The 24,926-nt window shown below is 40.3% G+C and overlaps 1 protein-coding gene across 1 annotated transcript; it reads left to right on the top strand.

The window, feature by feature from the left end:
• The first annotated feature begins 7,651 nt into the window (after positions 1 to 7,651).
• DNAJA2 (DnaJ heat shock protein family (Hsp40) member A2) lies at positions 7,652 to 24,195 on the top strand. The gene is made up of 9 exons (XM_055332365.1): positions 7,652 to 7,841; positions 9,367 to 9,426; positions 9,743 to 9,966; positions 13,129 to 13,209; positions 13,463 to 13,596; positions 15,442 to 15,638; positions 20,850 to 20,994; positions 21,148 to 21,275; positions 22,410 to 24,195. The coding sequence occupies exons 1-9, from the start codon at positions 7,764 to 7,766 to the stop codon at positions 22,599 to 22,601; spliced, it is 1,239 nt and encodes a 412-aa protein (XP_055188340.1). The 5' UTR covers positions 7,652 to 7,763; the 3' UTR covers positions 22,602 to 24,195.
• Positions 24,196 to 24,926: the final 731 nt, after the last annotated feature.

Raw genomic sequence — 24,926 nt, 5'->3', positions numbered from 1 at the left:
TGAAAAAAAAAGAATTTCAGGCAATGCAGAGTGAGAGAAATGGGATAGAAAGGACAGGATGGAAGCAAGATTTCTCTTTGTATGTTTTTATATAGACTTTAGAATTACATAAAGGTATTAAAATTTTAAATCTTAATTTCTGGGATGCCTGGGTGGCTCAGCAGTTGAATACCTGCCTTTAGCTTAGGGTGTGATCATGGATCCCAGGATCGAGTCCCACACTGGGCTCCCTTGCATGGAGCCTGCTTCTCCCTCTGCCTATGTCTCTGCCTCTCTCTCTCTCTGTGTGTCTCTCATGAATAAAATCTTAATAAATAAATAAATAAATGAATGAATGAATGAATAAATAAATAAATAAATAAATAAATTTTCCTTGTTAGCAAGATATCTACATTCATGAACTCATTATGTCTAAAAAATATTCAAGTTGAGATAGATAAAAATGAAAAATAGCTGATTCTGAAAGTCATTTAATGAAATTTTTTTGCTAGATTGAGTTTTCTCCTTTTTCATTTGAGAAATCAGTTAATCCCTCAGATCCAGAAACTCAAAACATTAGGACTCTTCCCACGTCAGGCTCCCTGCATGGAGCCTGCTTCTCCCTCTGCCTGTGTCTCTGCCTCTCTCTCTCTCTTTCTCTGTGTCTCTCATGGATAAATAAAAATCTTAAAAAAAAAAAAAACAAAAAAAAACATTACATTAGGACTCTTGATTAGGCTAGAATTGGAAAAATGTCTGATATCTTTTAATATAATTAAAGTTCTATAATAAATCATCCTAGGGTTTATGAAGCATATCACACCAGATTTGAAATGTTTTCAAAGTAATATTGGCTGGTACTAGAAGTTTAAATTCCTGTGGATTAGGTCCAAAATTATCATAAGGTTGTAATTCTTTTTCTGGAATTCACTGTCTATCAAAATTCCCATAAGTTCATCCCATTCTCTGAACTTACTTTTGCCGTCCTGTTCAAATAAAAACCTACAGGCCACTCTAACTGTGGCTGTTTTCTCCTCCTTACCCCTTGGTCCCTAGACTTTGCTGCCAGAGGACAACTGTGGCAAAAGTATCCCAGCTCTAGGGATACCTGAGTGGCTCAGCAGTTGAGTGTCTGGCTTTGGCTCAGGATATGATCCTGGAGTTCCAGGATCGAGTCCCGCATCAGGCTCATGCATGGAGACTGCTTCTCTTCCCTTTGCCTGTCTCTGCCTTTCTCTGTGTCTTAAAAGTATCCCAGCTTTGACTTCTTCCAAGTTCCAAGTAATTCCTTAGCCTACATCTCTAGTTAAATTAGAATTTCAAATTTAGCTATGCCAAAATAGAATATTTGATTCACATAACCACATCTGCTTCTCCCCTTAGTCTTTTTCGTCTCTGTAAATGACTCTACCCCCAGCTTAGCCTCAAGTCAAAAATCTAGAAGTCATCTTGTCTTTTCAATATCCACATCAAAACCTTCAGCAAGTCCTATAGGGCCAGCATCCACAATCCATCGATAGTACTACATTCTTGCTAAAATCTCACTGTCAAAATTTATTATCTCTCCCTGCGCATACTCTCAAAGTCCTTGTTCCATTCTCATTTATGGTCTCCACTTTGCTAAATCCAATCCTGGTGTGGTTAAAAGATAATTGGAGTCAGAGTAATAGAAGGAATGGAATGACAGTCAGTGAATGGAATTAAGAAAAGTTTATGGGAATGAGTAGTTCCAAAGGAGTGGAGGACAAGATCATTGGATGTGAGTTCAAGTAACTGAAAGGCCAGGGTGTTGGAAGGATCATTTACATGTAAATTTCAAGCCAAGAATTTTTTTTTTTTTAGATTTTATTTTTTATTTATTCATGAGAGACAGAGAGAGAGGCAGAGAGACATAGGCAGAGGGAGGAAGCAGAAGCCCAATGGGGAACTTGTTCCCAGGACACCAGGATCACACCCTGAGCCGAAGGGAGATGCTCAACCGCTGAGCCACCCAGGTGTCCCTCAAGCCAAGAGTTAAGATAGTTAGTAGAGTTGGGTGAGGTAAAAATTTTAAGATATAAGGGGAGTGACTCTAGGGGCCAATAAATTGTCAATGCAATATGGGGTAGTAGGTAATATGGTCTAATAACAAGAGAATAAAAGCCTTATGTTTTTAAGAATTCAGGAAACAAATATCTGGAAACAGCTATGAGGATCATCCATCTTACCTCCAGGATTTACTGTTTACACATTGTTTTTAAAAAAAAGTGTAAATAATATCTGTGTTCAAAAATACAATCAGGGCAGCCCTGGTGGCCTAGCGGTTTAGCGCTGCCTTCAGCCCAGGGTGTGATCCTGGAGACGGGGGATCGAGTTCCACGTCAGGCTCCCTGCATGGAGCCTGCTTCTCCCTCTGCCTCTCTCTCTTTCTCTCTGTGTCTGTTGTCTCTGTCTGTCATAAATAAATAAAAAAATCTTTAAAAAATAGAATCATGTAAAAAAAATAGATTCATGTTATTTTTAAAAATATAAGTGTCCTCGGGGTGCCTGGGTGGCTCAGTTAAGCATCTGCCTTTGGCTCAGGTCATGATCCCAGGGTCCTGGGATCAAGCCTCATGGCAGGCTCCTTGTTCAGCATGGAGTGTGCTTCTCCCTCTCCCTCTGCTCTTCCCCTTGCTCAAATAAATAGAAAATAAAAAATCTTAAAAAAAAAATACAGTGCCCTTGGGGCACCTGGGTGGCTCAGTTAAGCTTCTGCTTCTGACTCCTAATTTTGGCTCAGGGTCATGAGATGGAGCCCTGTCTTGCACTCATGCTGGACATGGAGCCTACTTAAGATTCTCTTTCTCCCTCTACCTCCATACCCTCCACTCTCTCCAAAAATAAATAAATAAAATGGTACAACACCCTGCCTTCTTTCTGATATGGGAGGAGAGACTCAACGACTGCCATTTTTGCAAATCTTCTCCAGGGGTTCTAATATGCAGTTACAAGCAAACTATCCAAGGTGAATTTACTCAGTCTTACCTTTCCATACATCCTCGATATGTTGAAAGAGTTCCAAATTTACATCTTTAGCCTGGACCATCACCTATTCTAACTCCATTCTTAAAAACCTAACTGCTGGGGATCCCTGGGTGGCTCAGTGGCTTAGCGCCTGCCTTTGGTCCAGGGTGTGATCTTGGAGTCCCTGGATCAAGTCCCAGGTTGGGCTCCCTGCATGGAGCCTGCTTCTCCCTCTGCCTGTGTCTCTCTGCCTCTTTCTCTGTCTCTCATGAATAAATAAAATCTTAAAAAAAAAAAATAACTGCTTGTTTTACATTGCTCCTTGAATGTCTAATAAGCACCTCTAATTTAACATGAACTTTTATTTTTACACTTTCATTCCATCCAACTTTTAATTCTATCAGCTCCAAGTTCAAAATATATCCAGAATCCAACCAATCCTCACCAACCCCCCTTCTCCCAAGTCATCTCTCAGTCTGGGTTTTATTATAATAGCTTTTCAACACAGCTATCAGAGTGATACATTTAAAATGCAACTTAGTTTAGGCTTTCCTCTGCTCAAAACCTTTTAAGGATACAGAATAAAAGCCAAAGTCATAATGGACCTGACTGGGTCTCCCACAACTTCTGTGATTTCACAACCTCTCCTTTCACAACCTCTCCTTCTACTATCTTTATAAATTGCTGTACCCAGCCATATTGGCCTTCCTCTAATAAGTCAGGGCTTTGCAGGCCCACTGCCTGGAAAGTTTTCTCAATTATCCTCACTTCTTTTGGACTGAAATTCAAATGTCATCTTATCAATTACGTCTTCCCCAAATATCCTAAATAAAAATAGTACCTAATCCCAATACTTTTTATATTCTTTATCCCTTTCCTTTTCTCCAGAATATATATTACCACCTGATCTATTATATACCCGGTTATTGTCTATGTTCCCCACTAGATATAAGTTCTGTGAGGGCAGGGATTTTGTTTTTTTAAAGATTTATTTATTCATGAGATACATAAAGAGAGAGAGAGGCAGAGACATAGGCAGAGGGAGAAGCAGGCTCCATGCAGGGAGCCGGATGTGGGACTCATCCCGGATCCCGGGAGCAGGCCCTGAGGCAAAGGCAGACGCTCAACCACGGAGCCACCCAGGCATCCCCAGGGATTTTGTTTTATTTATAGCCGTATTCCTAACCCTGAATAGTGTTTGTTATACAATGGGTCCATAATACATATTTGATGATGAATGGCAGGGAGGGACAGAGAGAGAGGGAGAGAATATTTTAAGCAGGCACTGCACCCAGTGTGGATGGAGCCCAATGTGGGGCTCAATTTCACACCCTGAGGCAAAATCAAGAGTCAGACCCTTAACTGACTGAGCCACCCAGGTGCCTCTAAACATCCACTTTTAATTTATAAGCAACCTGGACTTTTTACAATGTGCTGACATGGAAAGGTCTGACAAGATAGGGTTTGACAAGTTAGCGATCTAACCCTCACAATTTTTTCTTCCCAGAGTACCATCATCAATTCTGAAGTCCGAATATCTTCATGACAAGAGCCAGAGTACCTTCTTGTGTATCCCCTGAAAAATACTTTAACTGGGATCATCTGCCCTATACATTCAAAACTAATTAGATAAAAGGCTGAAAGAGGCACCTTGGTGGCTTAGTCAGTTAAGCATCAAATTCTTGGTGTCAGCTCAGGTCATGATCTCAGGGTCATGAGATCTAGCCCTGCCACAGGATTCGTGATCAGCACCGAGTCTGCTTGAGATTCTTTTCCTCTCCCTCCCCCTCTGCTCCTCCTAACCCCACTCCCACTTACATATGCACACCTGCACATACACACTCTCTCACTTAAATATTTTTTTAAAAGGCTAAAAACAAAACTGTCTGAACTGACTAAACCATATATACAAGGCTGTCTATAAAGTAATGGATTACATTGTTTATACTATGCTGGTTGTGAACAGTATAAAAGGCCTTAAAACTATTATAGTTCATATATCTCCTTCCCAGTTTTTATCCACCTTCTCCCCAACTTAATCCCTCACAATTCCATCAGTGCACCAAATTTTAAAAAAAATTTTTAAAGGAATTGAACAACAATATAAGTCTGGCAGAAATCTGAAATCACTCCAGGCTCAAACTTTAAATCATTTGCCTGTTGAGAACAGCCCTCAGATGACTGTGACTCAGCATTTTATGGTGCCTGAGACATGAAATGAGATAAAGGTCTTGTTCCCTTCATGGCATTAGCTAAATATGGAGCTAAAATGAAAGAGCTACCTTAAAAACAAAAGTCAGTGGCTGAAGTGTTACAGTGCTCACACTGACACAGGTTTGACTCAATATGTGATGACAGGGAAGAGAGTATATGTCAACTGAAACACACAGAACTGTTCTAAAATAACCCATTGACCTATAAAACTAGCAAATAATATGGATTGCAACTAACACTCAGAAAGGGAGAAAATATACATAAATGAAAACAAAATTAAAACATGAACTATGGTGCTGGTTTAGAGACAGGTAAAAAATAACTTACAGCTAAGGAGGGAATTTATCCTACTATTCTTCAATGGACTATCAGAAGCTAAAATTGAACAAGTGAGAATTTTTTTTCCTCTTGTTAAAAAAAAAAAAAAAAGTTGAGTAAAACCGAAAGAAACTGAAAAGTCCAGCTCTTTTGACTCTTTATGAGCAGAAAGAAAGATGAAAATAAACTACAAAAAGGTTGCCATAAAGACAGTTTTCAGTTCACATTCTCAGGTGGAGCAGTAACTGATGAATGAAGAAGAAAATATGGTAACTGGCAAGCAGGGAGATGTGGAGAGGTGAGATCATGAAAAAGGACTGAGGGGCATTCCACGTAGACAATGGAGGAAGCTGGGGAATCCCGCTCAGGAAACCAGGTATTTAAATGAATAAAGACAATGAACAGACATATAGAAACAACCTATAGGCAACACATGGGCAAAACCCAAGTGCTAATACTCGGCTTTAGCTCCTGTCCTAAGTACGTTAGGAACTCGTTTAGTTCTCTAAACAAGCCAACGACATAAATACTATTAAACCTACCTATATGTGTGAGAAAATAGCCTTTAAAAATTAACTTGTTCAAGGTCACATGTTAATGAGTGGCAGATCCAGGCTACCAACCCCCATGATCTAAGTCCACCACAACTTTATACTGATTTTTATGAATGTCTCAAAATGTGAAAAGGAAGTGGGGAAATTGAAAATTACTGAGGCCTTTACTGCATTCAAAAGCAGATCTTGAAGGATACAAAAGAATGAATTTCCCTCTGAGTAATCTACAGCCTATTAATGGAGTTCAGACTCACACCGATAATACTTACTAGTCAGATTGAACGTCAGACACATCTAGAAGAGGCACAACCCAAAGGGTAGTGGAAACTCAATTGAGAAAATGGTTTCCACCGGGTTATGGAATCAAAAAAGACATTACTGAAAGAAACAGCATTTTGGACAGGGTTTGAAGGAGAGGGAAGAGTTAGGTGGCGGGAGTACCAGGACTTCCCAGGGTTTCAGGATACGCATCTTGGCATGGTACTCAAGGCGCTCCACAACTAGGCTGGAAGGGCCGTCAAGGAAGACCTATTCTGAGTGAGATGATTATGCTGCAGTCTTTACTACCAGTTCTGGTTCCAAAGGATCAGAACACCGCATCCCCCACCCCCACCCCCACCCCCCGTCAGGGAGTTGAGGGCAGGCCCTTCGGCTTAGTCTCTTGTAACACTCCCCTCCCCCAGTCCCAGCGTCTGCACATCACAGCACGTGGGAGGCGCCCTGCAAACATCTCCTGAAACGAACGTAAATCAGCGGGGATCAATCACCAGGTGACTGTGTGTCCAGCCCGGCTGCCTTACACCCTCAAGAGCTCCGGTGTTGGCTAATTTTAAAGCTATCGACACGTGATCCAAACGCAACCCCGTCGGCCTTAATTAGGATTCGGAGGCCACAAACCTACTGTGAAAGGTCTTTAAGGCAACTGTGAGGATCCGAACATGGCCTATAGGAATTCGATGACGGATTTAATTTCATTAAATGTTGATGTGGCCTTAAAAAGTCATGTTAGGTATATACCTTATACTTCTGAATAAGACGGTTTCTCTTAAAACACCCGAGATTAGGGGGTATGGGCGGGAGGAGATAAATGAGACAAAACCGGTAAAACACAGCTAACAGCAGTTAGCTGTTCTCTTCGGCGCAACATACTGCTTTCGGTGAATGTCTAAAAATTCCTTAATACAAGACACACACGACAGACAGACACACACCCGGGTGCTGTTTTCATCTTAGGCCCGGAGGGAACCAGACGCAGAGGGTCCACCGGCGGCATCTCGGATTCGGAGCACGGCGGGGACCCGGCCCGGTTTTGTCGCCCGCCGGGCCGAAGCTGGCCGAGGGGGCGGCCTCCTCATCCCCTCCGCACCCTCCATAAACTCCTTTCGCAGAGAGCCGAATTCCTGGAAAGGGCGCGTCACAGTTCTCTCAGTTTCTACGCCGGACCTCGCCCCCGCCCCGGCAGGACCCTGAGGAGAAGCGAGCCCAGCCCGGATCGCTTCACCACCGCGACCCCCAACGGCCGCGGCCCAGGGCTCGGGGGCGGGCTCCGCGCAGGACGTCACGGCGCGCCGTGCGTCGGGTCAAAGTTCAGCCCCGCCCCTCTTCCCCCTCGCTGTCTTCCTCGGCCTGCGCTGCCGCCGACGCCGCTGTGGGCCTGGCTGCGCTCCGTCCGCTCGGTCGCCTTCCTCCCTGAGCGCTGCCCGGCCGGCCGCCATGGCGAACGTGGCCGACACCAAGCTGTACGACATTCTCGGCGTCCCTCCCGGCGCCAGCGAGAACGAGCTGAAGAAGGTAGTGGGGAGCGGGACGGCCGGGCAGGGTGTGAGGGGCACGGGCCTGCTCGGCTGAGGCGGCCAGGCCGCGCTACGGGGCTGCCCACGAGCCGGCGCCGGCCGCGGCGGGCGCAGGCTGGGGGGCGGCGGCGGCAGCGGGACCGGCCTCGGCTGACCTTGGGCCGCCGGCCCCGCCCGCCTGCAAATGCAGCAAATAAAACCCACCCCTGCGCAAACACGACGGGAACGCTTCCTTCCTCCCTCCCCCGGCGGGCGCCGGAGGCCGGGCGCTCCCGGGAGGCTGCAGCCTGCGCGGCCCTCCCCGCGCGGAGGTCATCACCCTGGAAAAACAGGTTGGACAGTGGCGCGCAGCGCATCCCCGGCCGCCGGAGAGAGAAGTTGCCCACGCCGCGGTCGTGGGCTTCGGAGCCGAGTCCCGGCTGGGGTTAGGGCCTGGCGGGAGGGTCGCGGCCGCCTCCGCCGAGGCCTCCGGGCAGTTGGGGAATGTTTCGTGGGTGCCGCAGCAGCAGCTCCCTGTCCGCCGCCTCCTCCCACTGACCCGTGGCTCTCTGTTTGGGTGTATTGTTCTGTGGGCAGGTAACCTAGCTGTTCTGTACCCGCTTCAGGAATAAGCAAGCCGTGGGTCCCAGCCAAACACCTGAGTGTACACCGACTAAAAATAAACATAAGGTCTTCTTATTGCTGTCTGCAATGCTGCGAATCTTTGATCTCGGGATTTCAAAGCTCCTGCTGCGGCATTTGATTAAGCGCTACGCCGTCTTCACGGAGCTGAGAGCGTTCAGATTCGTAAGCTGAGAAAATGAGAACGCTCCTTAGGCACTGGGACGGGGTAGAGTTGAGAGTAAAATGGACTTCCTGTTACCTTACCGGAAATGCTAGTCTGTATTATATAATTGGTGTGTCTGTGAATGAAGAGTTAAGTGCTGCACGTCCTAGCCACCTAAATGTATGCAACTTCTCGAGGACCGAGCTCCCTCCAGTTAATTAAGACCCTAATCAATCCACCGTATGGAAAAATAAAAGGAGCTTCTCTTGACTTTGTCCTAATGTTTCAATTACAGGGAAGGCAGGAGCCATCCTGACCAGAGGTTCTTACTTTGGCTTGATTTTGTAGCTTTAACAAACTTAAGGATCGTTTCTTTAGCGTACATTGGACTCCTCTTCTTCGTCTGGTTACTAACCTTCAAAGGCATTTGGCAATGTGAAAATAGGGAATTTTCCAATATTTTGTTTTTCCGATATTTTGTTTTTCTCTGACATTGTTCTAGTATAGTTTCTGTCTGCTTTTCTGGATCAAGTTAGCGAGTAAACAGTATTGAGGTGGATAAATGAGTAAACAGTATCGAGCTATTTTTTTCAGCTTACGAATTCAGATTGTCAATCTCGGTGAATAAAAGATGTTTTTGGAAAGTTATGGTTTTAAAACATTGCCTCTCAGAAAAATGGGATATATAGTACTCCTAAATCTTTAAATTAGATTTTGTATGTAACCTTTTTTGTTTGTTTTTTATTTTTTATTGAAGGCATACAGAAAGTTAGCCAAGGAATACCATCCTGATAAGAATCCAAATGCTGGTGACAAAGTAAGTTATTTGAGGACCCCCCCCTCCCCCCCAATGAGGTTTCAGTTTTAAATTGCCCTCCCTGAAAAAAAGAGGAATGTTTGTAAAGAAAAGTCCCATCTGTTCCCATACAGCCAAATTTTTACATAAAGAGTATTTTGGTTTTGTAATGGGAATGCTAACATTCCAGGCAGTGGTGGGTGGGAGGTAGGACCAGAATCAAACCAAAGGTAATTTATAGCTTTTGTTAGAATAACTAAATTCCAGATTCCTGTAGCCTTTCCCCCACTCCTCTACTTGAAAACCCAATTTTTTTCTTATTACTTTTTTTTTATAGTTCAAAGAAATCAGTTTTGCATATGAAGTACTGTCAAATCCTGAGAAGCGTGAATTATATGACAGATATGGAGAACAAGGTCTTCGGGAAGGTAGCGGTGGAGGTGGTGGCATGGATGATATTTTCTCTCACATTTTTGGTGGAGGATTATTCGGCTTCATGGGCAATCAGAGTAGAAGTCGAAATGGCAGAAGAAGAGGAGAAGACATGATGCATCCACTTAAGTGAATATCTTTTTTTCTTTTTTTTTTTTTTAATTAAGTACAGTTTTTTCAAGTAGTAATGCTTAGTAATGAGAAAGGCATCAAAAATGTTCCATCCATTGTCAGAAAAAAAAATTTTTTCATTTCCTTACTGTTCTCATTGGATGACTAAATTGAATTTGATAACCTGGGTGTTTGTATTTTGCTACAGATCTTAAAAGGTGGTTGATATTTCTACTGAGTAGGCAGCTGGTTTTGTTAATATTGATCTGAAGCCACTTGTTACTATATGATTTAAAATTTCAATTTTGAAGATTATTTTCTTTTAAGTATTTAAATTTTCCAAGTTACTTTTTATTCAAAAACTTACAAAGTAAGTGGCTGACTAGTTTGTTTACATGTTACAGTCACTCATTACTTGATCCTCAGTGTGAACTCTCCTAAATTGGTTTCCATGGAGCTTGTTGGCTTCTAGCCTGACTTTAACCTGCCAACATATGAATGGTGTCTGACCTTGGTCTTAGACTGAACCCATGAGCCCTCTACAGTATGAAAATAGCTATTTTACTTTGCAAAGTTTGTGAGGTATTTTATCTTTTTTTTTTTTTAATTTTTTATTTTATTTTATTTATGATAGGCACACAGTGAGAGAGAGAGAGAGAGAGAGGCAGAGACACAGGCAGAGGGAGAAGCAGGCTCCATACACCAGGAGCCTGACGTGGGACTCGATCCCGGGTCTCCAGGATCACACCCTGGGCCAAAGGCAGGCACTAAACCGCAGCGCCACCCAGGGATCCCCGTATTTTATCTTCTTTTTCGTGAACCAATAATGGTTTTACTAGCAAATGCCGGAGACTGAGTTTCAAGTGTTTATTTAAAATATTTCATATTACCTAATTTATGCTTTTGAGTAGATTAGAGGAAATATAAACTACATTATTTGAATGTCATTCTTTAACTTTTTGTATTTTGAAAGAATTTATCCTCAAATAAATTATCATTTGGATATTATTTCAAGAGTAATAGTTGTACAGTGTGGGTTAGTTCTTCTTTCTTTGATATAGAAGTGATTTAAGAAGTAAATAGGATCAAGAGAGTACTTACTGTACTTTAATAAATTCTTAATATTCACCTGAAATTTTTTTCATTGTATACCGTAACTGCTGTTTTCTTTTTAACATTATTTAAAATTTATCTGTTGTTAAACATTTCATTTTGGGTGGCTTTATAATATTCCATCCCATGATTTATTTAATCATTCACCTTTTGTAGAGGATGTTGCCAATTTTTTGCTGTAATAAATAGCAGTTTTTGCGTATCTTTATTATACAGCTTTGTCTTTTCTTGGGAGAGATTCCCAGGCAGGCATCAGTGTTTTGAGGCTGATAAATACAACTAAATTGCCTTGTAAAAAGATTGTACCAGTTTAACACCATTGGTGGAGAGTGCCCGCTTGGCCCAGACCATTACCCACATTTTTCCTTCATTGGCCATGTTTGTTGAAGTGCATATTTTTCTGGTCTCTTGGGTAGTGGTTTTGCATACTAAATATAATTTAATATATAAGGAGGAAAAGACCTGCCTGTTTTTTTTTTTTTTTAGATGATTTGGTTAAAGATTGTTATGAGTATAAAAGACAGATGCAGCCAATTGCTTTTGTCTGATTAAGCTGTGGCTATGTCATTATTTGGAAGTGTTGGTAATGTTCCATAAGCGTTTTTTATTCTTATACCACTTAGAATGTATAACAGTTTTAGCTCGAAGTAATGATTTTGAGAAAGTTTGAATACCACGAAATAAATAGTATAGGTGCTTTTCAAAATACTCTTAACTATTGTTCTATTTTATTTTATTTTTTTTTAAGATTTTATTTATTCATGAGAGACACAGAGTGAGAGAGGCAGAGACACAGGCAGAGGGAGAAGCAGGCTCAACGCAGGGAGCCCCATGTGGGACTCCATCCTGGGTCTCCAGGATCATGCCCTGGGCTGAAGGTGGCGCTAAACCCCTGAGCCACCCGGGTTGCCCCTGTTATTCTGTTTTAAAGTAAAGCTTCACTGCTAAAGGAGACTTGAAAGGACAATGAGAAGGGTAAAACCACGTTAAAAGCATTACTTTCAGGGATCCCTGGGTGGCGTAGCGGTTTGGCGCCTGCCTTTGGCCCAGGGCGCGATCCTGGAGACCCAGGATCGGGCTCCCGGTGCATGGAGCCTGCTTCTCCCGCTGCCTATGTCTCTGCCTCTCTCTCTCTCTGTGTGACTATCATAAATAAATAAAAATTAAAAAAAAAAGCATTACTTTCAGATCCTAAATGAATAGTATTTTTGAGACTTGATATACATAGATTTTGAGTTAGTTTGGAAATGAATGGTCCTGTCATTCAAATATGCTATATAAAGATGAATTGGCTTTTATCAGTTATATATTCTTCATGAGCTTTTAAACTCTTTTTTTTTTTTTAATTATAAACCCCTTTGGAAATTTGGTAAAAGTTGTTCAAATATATAATTTTGCTTATAAGTCCGTGGGTCCTTAAGACCTCCTTAAGAAGCCTAAAATTCTGGGCTCTGTATTGAAAACCTGTTCTTTTCCTCCGCTCTGTCACACTATTGATAAGGTCCCTTTCTTTGTTTTGTTTTTGGTACATAATGCAATGCAGTTGCATATAACTCCCATAAGTTGTCATATAACTTTGTCACCTTTCTAAAAATTGTCCTTTGAGGGGAGCAGCACCTTTAGTAGAGCATGGGTTCTGGAGTCAAGCTGCCTATGTAATCCAGTAACGCAAGTTAACCTTTCCATGCTCAGTTTTGTCTTTTAAAAGGAGGATAATAATTTAACCTCATTCACGGGATTGGGTTAGCTGGAGGGCTTCTGACTGAGTCCAGAGGAAGGTTATGATGCTTGAGTTGATGTAGTTACCAGCTTTATCAGAAAATGCAGCATAGCAAATTGTTGGCCTGATCCTGTAGGTTGTGGCTTTGAGCACCACATATACTGTCCATAGTCATAAAATTCTGCTAATTTGAGCCAAAAATAAAACTTCCATCATTTGACTTAATGTAGGTGATTTTTAATTCTTTAAAAGGTTATAGTGGAATTTGCTGTATCAGCTGTTATTTATATATTATATTTAGAAGAACTTGGGCAAAATTTGATTAAACCTAATGCTTTTCTCACCAGAGTGTCTTTAGAAGATCTGTATAATGGCAAGACAACCAAACTACAACTTAGCAAGAATGTACTCTGTAGTGCATGCAGTGGGTAAGTGTGTGTTCTGGTTTATGAGATAAATTTTCATCTGTTCTTTCAGTGGCATGTTTAGTCTATACCAGGTAAAAGTTGTTCATGATTTAAACCACCCAATACAGAACATTTTCTGATACCTATGAAAGTCAGTTTAAATACTAGTCATTGGGGGTTAAAGATGAAGGTGAAAAGCACATTTCCTATTTGTCATGGCCTATTGGAATGGTCTGTGAGCAAAAAATCTGATTTATACTTTTGCTTGCTTTAGCCAAGGTGGAAAGTCTGGAGCTGTTCAGAAATGTAGTGCTTGTCGGGGTCGAGGTGTACGCATCATGATCAGACAGCTAGCTCCAGGAATGGTACAACAGATGCAGTCTGTGTGTTCTGACTGTAATGGAGAAGGTATGCATGCCATTACTTCTGCTTTTATGTGGAAATGGATTGGGAATGAAGGGGTTGGAGAGCTTACAGTTTTTCTCTAATATGTGTTTGTATTCATCTTATTAAAGATACAGTTTTATTTTTTTTATTCTTTTTAAGATACAGAGTTTTAAAAGAAAAATGTGAAAATAATTATTCCATTATGCTTAGAACACAAGCAGTAAATTTGTATTACATTTGTATTACATTCCTTTCATTTCATTGAAATGAAAGGATAGGCAAAGTTTTTTGTCCCTTTATATTTTTAAAGATTATATTCGATAAAGAGGGAGACAGCAAATTGTTTAGTTATCATTCTGATAAGTGGAGGATTTCACTGTAAGTTTTAGCTAACTTTTAAAGATAGATATGGGGATTGAAGCATTTCTCACCGAAGTAAATACTTTAGGCTGTGGATACCTTTGAAATACTTAGGCTCAGAATGATTTCTGAAACTACTCCTCAACTCTGTTCTTGTAGTGCTTTTATAGCCGTAGACAATATATAACCAAATGGGCATGACTAACTTCCAGTTAAACATTTTTTAGAAAAACAAGGACATACCCTATTTGGCCTATGGGTTTTAGTTTGCCAGATTTTATTCTAAAGCAGTGCTATCTGATAAAATTTTTCTGCAGTGATGGAAATGTTATGTATATGCAGTGTCAAGTATGGTAACCACTAGTCACCTGTCACTATTTGGTACTTGAAATGTACCTAATGTACCTGAAGAACTGAATTTTTAATTTTAATTAATTTAAACTTTAAATAGTTACAGATGGCTGGTGGCTACCATATTGGACAGCAAAATTCTAGAGCATCTTTTTCCAAATTTCTCCAGGAAGTGATGAGATAATGGAGAAACGGCATATTATATTCCCCTCCTGGAAAGTCTCAGTGCACTATACCTTATTAAAGCCTCTAATAGTTCCTGCTATCAGAAAACCAAAGTTTAGTGAAATCTTGTCCCCTGTACCATTACCATTATGAGGAATTGGTATTTTGCAGTACATACTTTTTGAAAGCAGCATTCTAGAAATAGTCCCTGAAGTCATTAATTATACATGTTACCTAAGCATTAAAGTATGCCAGTAATCAGCCAGTAGAAGTCAATGCTATTTTTTCACAATATACTATGTAGAGCTTTAGTTTTACTTTATTATACCATTAATTAAATGTTTCAGAAGAATACAAAGAGAGAAGAAGCCATGTTGTCTTAAACATGATGTGGAGATACTCAGTGTCAGCTAAAATTTAGCCATTTCTTAATTGGCTTTGGAAATTTCTCAGTAATAGTATACCTAAATAAGGGAAGATCTATAATAGGACACCTGAGCAGGGGTTAGTCTCGGAAATAAATAAGATCCTGTACCAACTATACAATGTAGTAATGAGCCATAAAGGATTTTTAAATTTTTATTTGGGTGGTGTCTGTCAGCAGGGTTAAATTTATATGAAACTAAGAAAACAAAAAATGAAGTAGTGCTTCTAGAAGTTTTAGTATCAAACCACCCATTTTGTTTCCTTGATCCTTAGTCTTTGTTTTAACTTTAGGAAGTAGAGTCAGGAGCCAAGAAAGTGTTGTTTAAGATGTATTGCATTTTTCATATGTTTCTTCTCTGAAATGAAGGGAACCAGGTAGCTGAGTCTTTCAGGTAGCCCACAGTAAGATGTGAATCTCTGTTATTAGGAATGATAACATTAAATAAAACTTTAGATAGCAGTTAAGTCCAGAACATTTATTTAATGAATAAAAAGATTATCAAGACATATTTAAGAATGCAGTATAATATACTTGCTGGAAGTTTGAATACTCTTTCTTTCTAGGAGAGGTAATTAATGAAAAGGACCGCTGTAAAAAATGTGAAGGGAAGAAGGTGATTAAAGAAGTCAAGATTCTTGAAGTCCACGTAGACAAAGGCATGAAACATGGACAGAGAATTACATTTACTGGGGAAGCAGATCAAGCCCCAGGAGTGGAACCAGGAGACATTGTTCTTTTGCTACAAGAGAAGGAACATGAGGTAATTTCCTTTTTGCTTGTTTGATTTTCGTTTTATTCAGAAATGGGTCTTGTGGTCAAGATACAGGTTAGATCTTTTTGGATTCGTAGAACAACATTGAACATAAATTGTTAAGTGGTTGGGCTGAGTTCATAAGAACTAACTTGTTTAGTAGGTAAACAAGGCAGGTGTAGTCAAAGCACTGAAAAGGAGTCAGTTTTGGTTCCAGCTCAGCCATTGACTAGCACCATAATCTTAAATAATCCTGTTGTCTCTGTACCCGTTTCCTTGTTTATGAAAATAGGGGTATTGGACCAGATGATCTTAGGCAGCTTATTTTTCATTGTGAAACTCCTTTGATGGGTGGCGAATGGTGGGTGGATAGGGCTTCAGTCCTCAGTGCTAGTCTCCTGATTTGTTTTACATATTGGGTTAACCAGGTAAGCTTTTCTTGAAAGAAAAGGTTCTGCAGCTTAAAAAAATTATCTTGGGGGTGCCTGGGTGGTTCAGGTTATGATCTTGGGATCCTTGGGATCAAGGCCCCCATCAGATTACCTGCTCAATTGGGAGTCTGCTTCTCCCACTGCCCCTCCCCTCTGCTTGTGCTCATAGGTGCGCCTGCACGTTCTCTCTCTCAAATAAATAAAATCTTTTTTTAAATAAATAATTTTGGATATATATTGTATGTAATGTACAAGGCATAATTAACTGGTCCAACGATGTGGTCTAATGTATATTTTAATTATACCATTGCACGTATTTTTTTTTTAAGATTTTATTGGTTTATTCATGAGAGACACAGGCAGAGACCTAGGTAGAGGGAGAAACAGGCTTCATGCAGAGAATCCGATGTAGGACATGATCCCAGGACTATGGGATCACATCCTGAGCCAAAGGCAGAAGCTCAACCACTGAGCCACCCAGGCATCCCTGCACATATATTTTTTAAAGTGCTATAGAATATACTGTGGACCTTTATTCTTGAAGACTATATCTGGAGCTATTCAGGAAACCCCTTTAGTAATCACCCAGATCCTTGACTACAGAAGCCTTTGACAGGGTTTCTGGCATCATACTTGATCACATGGACTTGAGTTTCTTTTCTTTTCTTTTCTTTTCTTTTCTTTTCTTTTCTTTTCTTTTCTTTTCTTTTCTCTTTTCTTTCTTTTCTCTTCTCCTTTTCTTTTCCTTTCTTTTCCTTTTCCTTTCTTCCCTTTTCTTTCTTTCTTTCTTTTCTTTCTTTCTTTCTTTCCTTTCTTTCCTTTCTTTCCTTTCTTTCCTTTCTTTCCTTTCTTTCCATTTTTTTTAAAGGTTTTCTTTATTCATGAGAGACACACAGAGAGAGGCAGAGACACAGGCAGAGGAAGAAGCAGGCTCCAGGCAGGGAGCCTGATGTGGGACTCGGTCCGGGTCTCCAGGATCACACCCTGGGCTGAAGGCAGCGCTAAACTGCTGAGCACTGGGCTGCCCGACTTGAGTTTCTCTAAAGGTCTTTACATCATAAGTCAAATCCAGGATCGCACCCTGGCCCAGCATGGAGCCAGCTTCTCCCTCTGCCTGTGTCTCTGCCTCTCTCTGTCTATGTCTATCATGAATAAATAAATAAAATATTTTTAAAAAATCTAATAGAGAATAAAGCTATTATTGAGATGCAGATTACGGGAATTTGATTAGATTAATTCCCTCACTAGAATGTGGCTTGCTTTCTTACACGAGTGTTTCTCGGTAAATTTCTTACCTCAACAAAGCTGTAAATTACTATATGTGTATCTAGGCCCTTTTAGGATATTGCCCAACCTACAACTAGCAAGGGCTTCTTGCTTGCTAAAAAATAGTAATTCTTAGAATTCTGCCTTAGGATCTTTTAGGTGAAGTATTTGTAACTCTTCTAAAAGGTTCTCTGTTAACTGGTATTGTAGCCATTTCCTCATTTGTGCAATCATGCCTTTCTTGCGCAACACCATAGCAAGGCATAAAGGCAGAAAGATAGCCAAATAATTGAGACGTTTACCGTATATTTGAGTATAAACTGTATTGTGAGATGGTACAGATAACGTGGGTATTTTTGTTGATCTATCATTGGAATAGTTTGAGGGCAGTTACCAAATGATGTTGGGCAATGCAGCAGCAGGAGGGTAACGGAGAAGTTAAGAAGTAATGGTTATTTGGAGGAGAGTTTTTCATTTGTCAGACTGGTGAAACCTTTTTCTATCCCTATATTCAGCCTTTAGTGTTGCTACATAATTAAATTAGGGTTTTTAAAATACGGATTACTGGATTTGGAGACAAGGACTTAAATTCTGACTCCCCATTAACTACTAGTTTTGGGCTCCCTGGGCTTGGCTTTGCTTTCTAAATACAAAGGTAGGATATTGTAGAATCAGATGAGATCATGAATAAGCTCCTTTTCTTTCTTGGGGTTGTGGAGAGGCTTTTGGAAGAAGGTCCATCTCTTGTTGGAACTGGTGGAGTTGCATGGAATTTCCAACAGATAGCGGTAACTGTCTAAGGTACAAAATAGGAGCTGGTAGAGGTTAGAGTGGAAGTTCAACTAGTGAGAGGTCAAAAGTGGTTACTTCATGGTTTTTTATGACCAGTAAAGTAAATTGGAGCCCAAGATGAGATTTAGGCATCTTAATTAATACCACTGAAAATATTAATCTTTTTGTTTTTTTAAGAATTTACTTGCTTTGGGGGTGGGGGCAGGAGGGAGAAAAGGAGAGAGAGAATCTCAAGTAGACTCCCTGTTGAGCACGGAGCCCAACGCGAGCCAATCCCATGACCTTGGGATCATGATCTGACCTGAGAACGAAACTAAGAGTTGGATGCTCAACTGACTGAGCCACCCAAGTGCCCTGAAAATGTTCATCTTCTAAGAAAATTTGGCTAATCTCAACTAGTTCGTGAAAAAACTTGTAGCTATTTTGTTTGGGGCTTTTTTTTTTTCACTCCCAACTCTTGTGCTGAAGGAATTGTCAGGCCATGAGGTCAGGGTGGGTGCTGTAGCTGAAACAGTATAAATCTGATTAAAAAAAAAAATTTTCAATTTTGAGAGTGCTATATATAGTGGGTATTTGTCTTTCAGTACAGGTGTGTGTCTGTTTTGGTGATAATAGCCACCATTGTGCTTTTGCCCAGCAAAGAACCACTATATCTGGTGATATTAGTCTCTTTAATGTTCTATACTTTGTTTTCCAGAAATTATTATATCTTTAAGTCTTTCACTATCTAGTTCTTAGGTTGTCCCTCTTTATTAATCTGATTTTTCAAAAATTCCCTGAATGTCCTTGCTTGTTTATTCTCTGTTCGAATTTTCGCATCAAATTTTCCAGTGTACTCACCCTTCCACCAGTTAGTTCCCCGTACCCCAAAACAATCCTGATACCATCTTTAAATGGAATCGCTTTAAGTTGAACTCCCTTCCAAGAACATGGTGTCTTGTTCTCTACTTCTGATGTAGCGTTAACCAAAGGATATTTGGTTATAGATGGTTCTTAGAACAATAATATTATAATATTATAAAGATGTTCAGAAACACTAGCATTTTACAGTTATAAAAACATTTAAATAGGGATGCCTGGGTGGCTCAGTGGTTGGGTGTCTGCCTTCGGCTCAAGGCATGTTCCTGGGATTGGGTCCTGCATCAGGCTCCTTCTGAGGAGCCTGCTTCTCCCTCAGCCTGTGTCTTTGCCTCTCTGTGTCTCTCATGAATAAATAAATTAATTTAAAAAAATTTAAAACATCTTGTGCTAAAGAATTCTTACTGAATTTAATTTTTCCACCCACTGTGAGAAACACTTGAGTAAATACACAGAGGTCATACATTCAGTGGTTCCCAACTTTAGCTTACATTAAAATCACTGGGGTTAAAATCAGAATCACTACAGATTGCTGGGCCCCACCTCCTTGGTTTCTGATGCAGTAGGTATGGGGTGTGGCCCAAGAATGTGCATTCCTAACAAGTTTCCTGGTGCTGCTGAGGCTGTTGGTCCAGGACCACTGATCAAGATAATGGTTTGAGATTAACTTTCCTTTATTGGTAAATTTAGGAAATTCAAGTGAAATTCAGATTTTCAATTTTACCTAACTGAACTGGCCAGGATTTAAAAATTTTTTAATTTAAATTCAATGTAGTTAACATATACTGTATTACTAGTTTCAAGGGTAGATTTTAGTGATTCATCAGATGCATATAGAACCCAGTGCTCATTCCATCAAGTGCCTTGCTTAATGCCCATCCCCCATTTATCACATTACTCCACCCACCTCCCCTCCAGCAATCCTCAATTTGTTCTGTATTGTTGAGTCTCTTGTGATTTGTCTCTCTCTGTTTCTTTAAGTCAGGTGTGTGTGAAATTGGATGTATTTTTCCTGCACATTGAAATCAGCTCAGGGGGATCCCTGGGTGGCACAGCGGTTTAGGGCCTGCCTTTGGCCCAGGGCGCGATCCTGGAGACCTGGGATCGAATCCCACATCGGGCTACTGGTGCATGGAGCCTGCTTCTCCCTCTGCCTGTTTCTCTGCCTCTCTCTCTCTCTCTCTCTCTCTCTCTCTGTGTGTGCCTATCATAAAAAAAAAAAAAAATCAGCTCAGAAACATACTTGATGTTTATTGAATAATCTTTGCATTATTAGTCCATAAGCTAGTTAGTTACTGTTAGCATTTGCTATCTTGATTTATATTCATTTAAATTCAAAATTTGAAAAAAAAATAAATTCAAAATTTGAATTTTGGTGAGATAAAACTCATAAATGTGTAAAGTATGATACTGAGCCCTTTTAGTGGCCGAGCATTACTGGTTGAGAAATATTCAACATAAAATTTGAACTTGGGCTCTCCCCTTTCCCTGTTAGGATCATGTCTGAGGAGTACTCCCCAAGGTGAACTTGATCTACAGAATCCTGCTGGACTGTCTACACCTTTTTTTGCTCAGAGGCAGGGTCAGGAAATGAGCGCCAATTGGAGAATATACCTGGTTCTGTTTTTTTGAGCCATAACTATGCCTTATGAACCATTGTTTTCTCAGTTCTAATGCTTTTCTGATAGAAATTTCTAGCATATTGAGAATAGCTAAGTTTCCTTTTATAAATTTCGGGCATTACGGATGATGACAGTTTGGCTTTTATAATGAATGGTAAAATTAAGGCTTTGAAATCATTTTGAGGAACACAACACAATAGGGTATGGCTCCATAATTTTTTAATTTGTGTGTGTGTGTACTTTATTTGTAGGTGTTCCAGAGAGATGGGAATGATTTGCACATGACATATAAGATAGGACTTGTTGAAGCTCTATGTGGATTTCAGTTCACATTTAAGCACCTTGATGGACGTCAGATTGTGGTGAAATACCCCCCCGGAAAAGTAATTGAACCAGGTAAATCTTGATTTCTGTCTGATCCAGGGTTCCATGTGGTTTTTTTTTTTTTTACAATTTGTAATTTTTTATAGTAGATGACTCAGAACTACTGAATACCTTTCTTCTTTGGTAACATTCTTAATAGTTTCTTTTTACTTACTCAAATAATAGGATGTGTCCGTGTAGTTCGAGGTGAAGGAATGCCACAGTATCGTAATCCCTTTGAAAAAGGTGATCTTTACATAAAATTTGATGTGCAGTTTCCTGAAAACAACTGGATCAACCCAGACAAGCTTTCTGTAAGTGTTCTAAGTATAAGCAAACAAAGTTCAATTAATAGTAATATTTCTTGGTCACTTTTGATTTTGGTACTTAGATTTGAACATGTAATTTAGAAAATTTTGCTTTTTTACCATTAGTTGGGCCATGCTGGTGATTTTTTTTTTTTTTTTTTTTTTTTAATCATGAGAGAGACAGGCAGAGACACAGGCAGAGCAAGAAGCAGGCTCCATGCAGGGCGTCCGATGTGGGACTTGATCCTGGGACTCCAGGATTACACCCTGGGCTGAAGGCAGTGCTAAACCACTGAGCCGCCTGGACTGCCCCATGCTGGTGATTATTAAAGGCGAGGCTTGGGTCGCTTGAGTGACTGAGTCAGTTAAGCATCCAGCTCTCATTTCATCTCAGGTCTTGATTTCAAAGTGGTGAGACAAGTCCTATGTGAGGCTCCAAAGCCTGCTTAAGAGTCTCCCTCTCAAAAAAAGTCTTCCTCTCTATTTTTTTTTTCCTTCTCTCTTTAAAAAAAACCCCAACAAAAACAAAAAAACGGGGGGGCGGGGGGGGTGCAGCCCAGGTGGCTCAGCAGTTTGGTGCCACCTTCAGGCCAGGGCATGATCCTGGAGTCCCAGGATTGAGTCCCACATCAGGCTCCCTACATGGAGCCTGCTTCTCCCTCTGGCTGTGTCTCTGCCTCTCTTTCTCTCTCTCTCTCTCTCTCTCTCTCTTCCCTCCCCCCCCCACTCCCCCCCATAATAGTAAAATCTTTTTTAAAAAATTGAATTAAAAAAAAGAGTATCCCTTTCCCTCTCCTCCACCCCCACACTCTTTATCCTTTATCTCTTTAAAAAAAAAAAAAAAAAAAAGCAAGTGTTGCTGGTGTAAATGTTCATGATGCCAAGCAGGAAATACATAAAGAATTAAATCAGGCTGGATGTAAAGCAATTGTTTCTTTGTTTTCTAAGCAATAGTTGGGTTGTGCAAAAGATTATCTGCAGATTTGACCTGTGGGTCATCAATTTGTGATCTCTGGCTTAAAGTGCACTAGACTTACCTATTTTACCTCTCGAAGAAGTATATACCGTGGATTGTATCCAAAGGAACATTGAGGATAGCTCACAAACTCACTTTTTTGTTTTGTTTTGATTTTAATAAAGGAACTAGAAGATCTTCTGCCATCTAGACCAGAAGTTCCAAACATAATTGGAGACACAGAAGAGGTAGAGCTTCAAGAATTTGATAGCACTCGGGGCTCGGGAGGTGGTCAGAGGCGTGAAGCCTATAATGATAGTTCTGATGAAGAAAGCAGCAGCCATCATGGACCAGGAGTGCAATGTGCCCATCAGTAAACTCTGCAAACAAATTGCACAGGTGGATTTTCTTTTCCACATTTGCCCGGTTTGCTTTCAGCGATCCAGCTGGAGTGTCTGGTCAATCCAGAAGAACTGATGGACATTTGTTGGTCTATGTGTAACTTTTAAAATTGGTATAGTATCTACAGAGTGTATAATTTAAACTAACCACAAAGCTTTACATCTTCATTTTGACTGTTCTGTAGCAGAATAAAGCACTTGAAAGGAAACAAGACTCCCTTTCACACATGGGTTATAAGTTTCAGTCCTGGTATCTGTGCTTGATTTTTATCAGTTTTGTGTAGATTTTATGTTTCATATTTTAAATCCAAATCCCACATTGTAAAGTTTGTGTACAATTTGTCCTGAAGCTTTGTGTTTGGCTGCACCTGCGTAAGCTGCTACAAATAGAATAAAGAATTTCATAGCCTGTATCTATCATTTAGATGCATGGAAAAATGGGCTTTGCACACAATGGGTTTGGAGCTGACTGGGAACAATGGAAAAAAAATATAACTTTAGCTGTGGTTGTAAAGTCCCCCCCTTTTTTTTTTACCATCTTGTGAAAGGTTTCTGAAACTCGATAATAAAAAGCAGTTGGTATAAATTATTCTTTGTGTCACATTTTTAGAAGGAAGAACATACTTTGAACTGTAAAATGTATCCTTAAACTGGAGAATGTATCCTTCATTCTGGTTCTTAAGCAGCCCTTAAAAACCCATTGGCCTGTAGCTTATGCCTCAGGTATGTGCCCATTTTATAGTCTTAAAAGGCATAAAGAAAGTTTGATATGTTGGTAGAAACAGGCTTTATTGGCTTCAATTGATGCTTGTACAGTCAAGGACATCTGAGTTCTGTAACTCATAAGTTATGATCCTGAGCGTTGGGGCCAGGTTAACCTAGCCTCTGTATCTCCCCACCACTACCCCCTTTTAAAAATAAGGTAACAGCAAATCAATATTAGAACCATGTCTGCATAGAACCTGTTAAAATGCTCTGTTTTCATTAAATGTTAAGTTAAAGATTCTCTGTCTCCATTAAGTTGAATATTTGAGATTGGGGGAAGCATTGATTACTAATGTTTTTTAGAAAAGTAAGACTAGTAGGCTGGTATGAGAAAAATCAGGTAAAACTACTATGAAGAGGATGTGTCACTCTTCTTTCCATCTTCTATTACCTTTTCATTCCCAGAGTAGATATTTTTAGAATACACTTTAATTTTAGGGAAAAGACATCAGTTGTACATTTTACATTTGTAAAAGAACAAATGGGGGAAACTGAGAACTAAAATGTATTATGCCATCCCTGAGCCTAAACACAGTACTTGTAGTTTTCTTTCTGGGTCTACCAGAACCTGAATGGGGGGCGGGGGGAAGTGTCCTGGCTTTAATCAAGGCCTGTGAGGTTTAAATTATTGCCCTATCCGCTCTACCTCCATTGTACAAGAAATATTTTACAACCAGCCTGGGCAAGATTCAACAGCATAGTAGTTTTGTATCCAAGGTTACTTCCCCACAACCACTTTAAGGGTAAGAAATGAAGTGGCAATATAAAGTTTGTAGCCTTTCCAATAAAGGTTTATAAAACATTAGAGTTGTTCAGTGTAGTCTTTGTTTTAATTCTTCTACCCAGACTTTTTGGCTATAGCAAAACCATAAGGAAAGAGGATAAAACCTTGTTAAGATCTGTTATTTCACCTGTATACAGAATAAGCATATATAGTATCAACAGCACAAAGAATCTTTTTTAACAACTTTATTGAAACAATAACTCCTATGCCATTAAATCTACCTTTTAATAAAAGGTGGAAAGTCAGTGGTCTCCAGTATATTAAGTTTGCAACCATCACCACTAATTCCAGAACATTTTCATCACCCCAGAAGAAAAACCCCAAACCCATTAGCATTCACTCTCCTTTCCATTCACCAGCCCCTGGTGTACAGTCACTAACTTAGTTTCATTTTGAATAAATGGAGTCAACAACATTTGGCCTTTTTTAAGCTGATCATTTCTTTAAGCTGTATGTTTTCAAGATTTATCCCTGTCATAGAATGCATCAGTACTTCGTTTTTATTGCCAAGTAACCTATTGTGTAGCTAGCAATACACCATTGGCGTTTGTTTACCCATCCATCACTTGATGGACATTTGGGGTTTTTTCCATTTGAATAATGCTGCTATGAACACATGTATAAACTTTTGTGTAGGGATCCCTCGGTGGCGCAGCGGTTTGGCGTCTGCCTTTGGCCCAGGGCGCGATCCTGGAGACCCGGGATCGAGTCCCACATCGGGCTCCCAGTGCATGGAGCCTGCTTCTCCCTCT

This window comes from Nyctereutes procyonoides, unplaced genomic scaffold (genome assembly GCF_905146905.1).
Source record: "Nyctereutes procyonoides isolate TBG_1078 unplaced genomic scaffold, NYPRO_anot_genome, whole genome shotgun sequence".
Lineage (NCBI taxonomy): Eukaryota > Metazoa > Chordata > Mammalia > Carnivora > Canidae > Nyctereutes > Nyctereutes procyonoides.
Note: the sequence above shows the minus strand (reverse complement) of the source record. Positions and strands in the feature narration are given on the sequence as shown.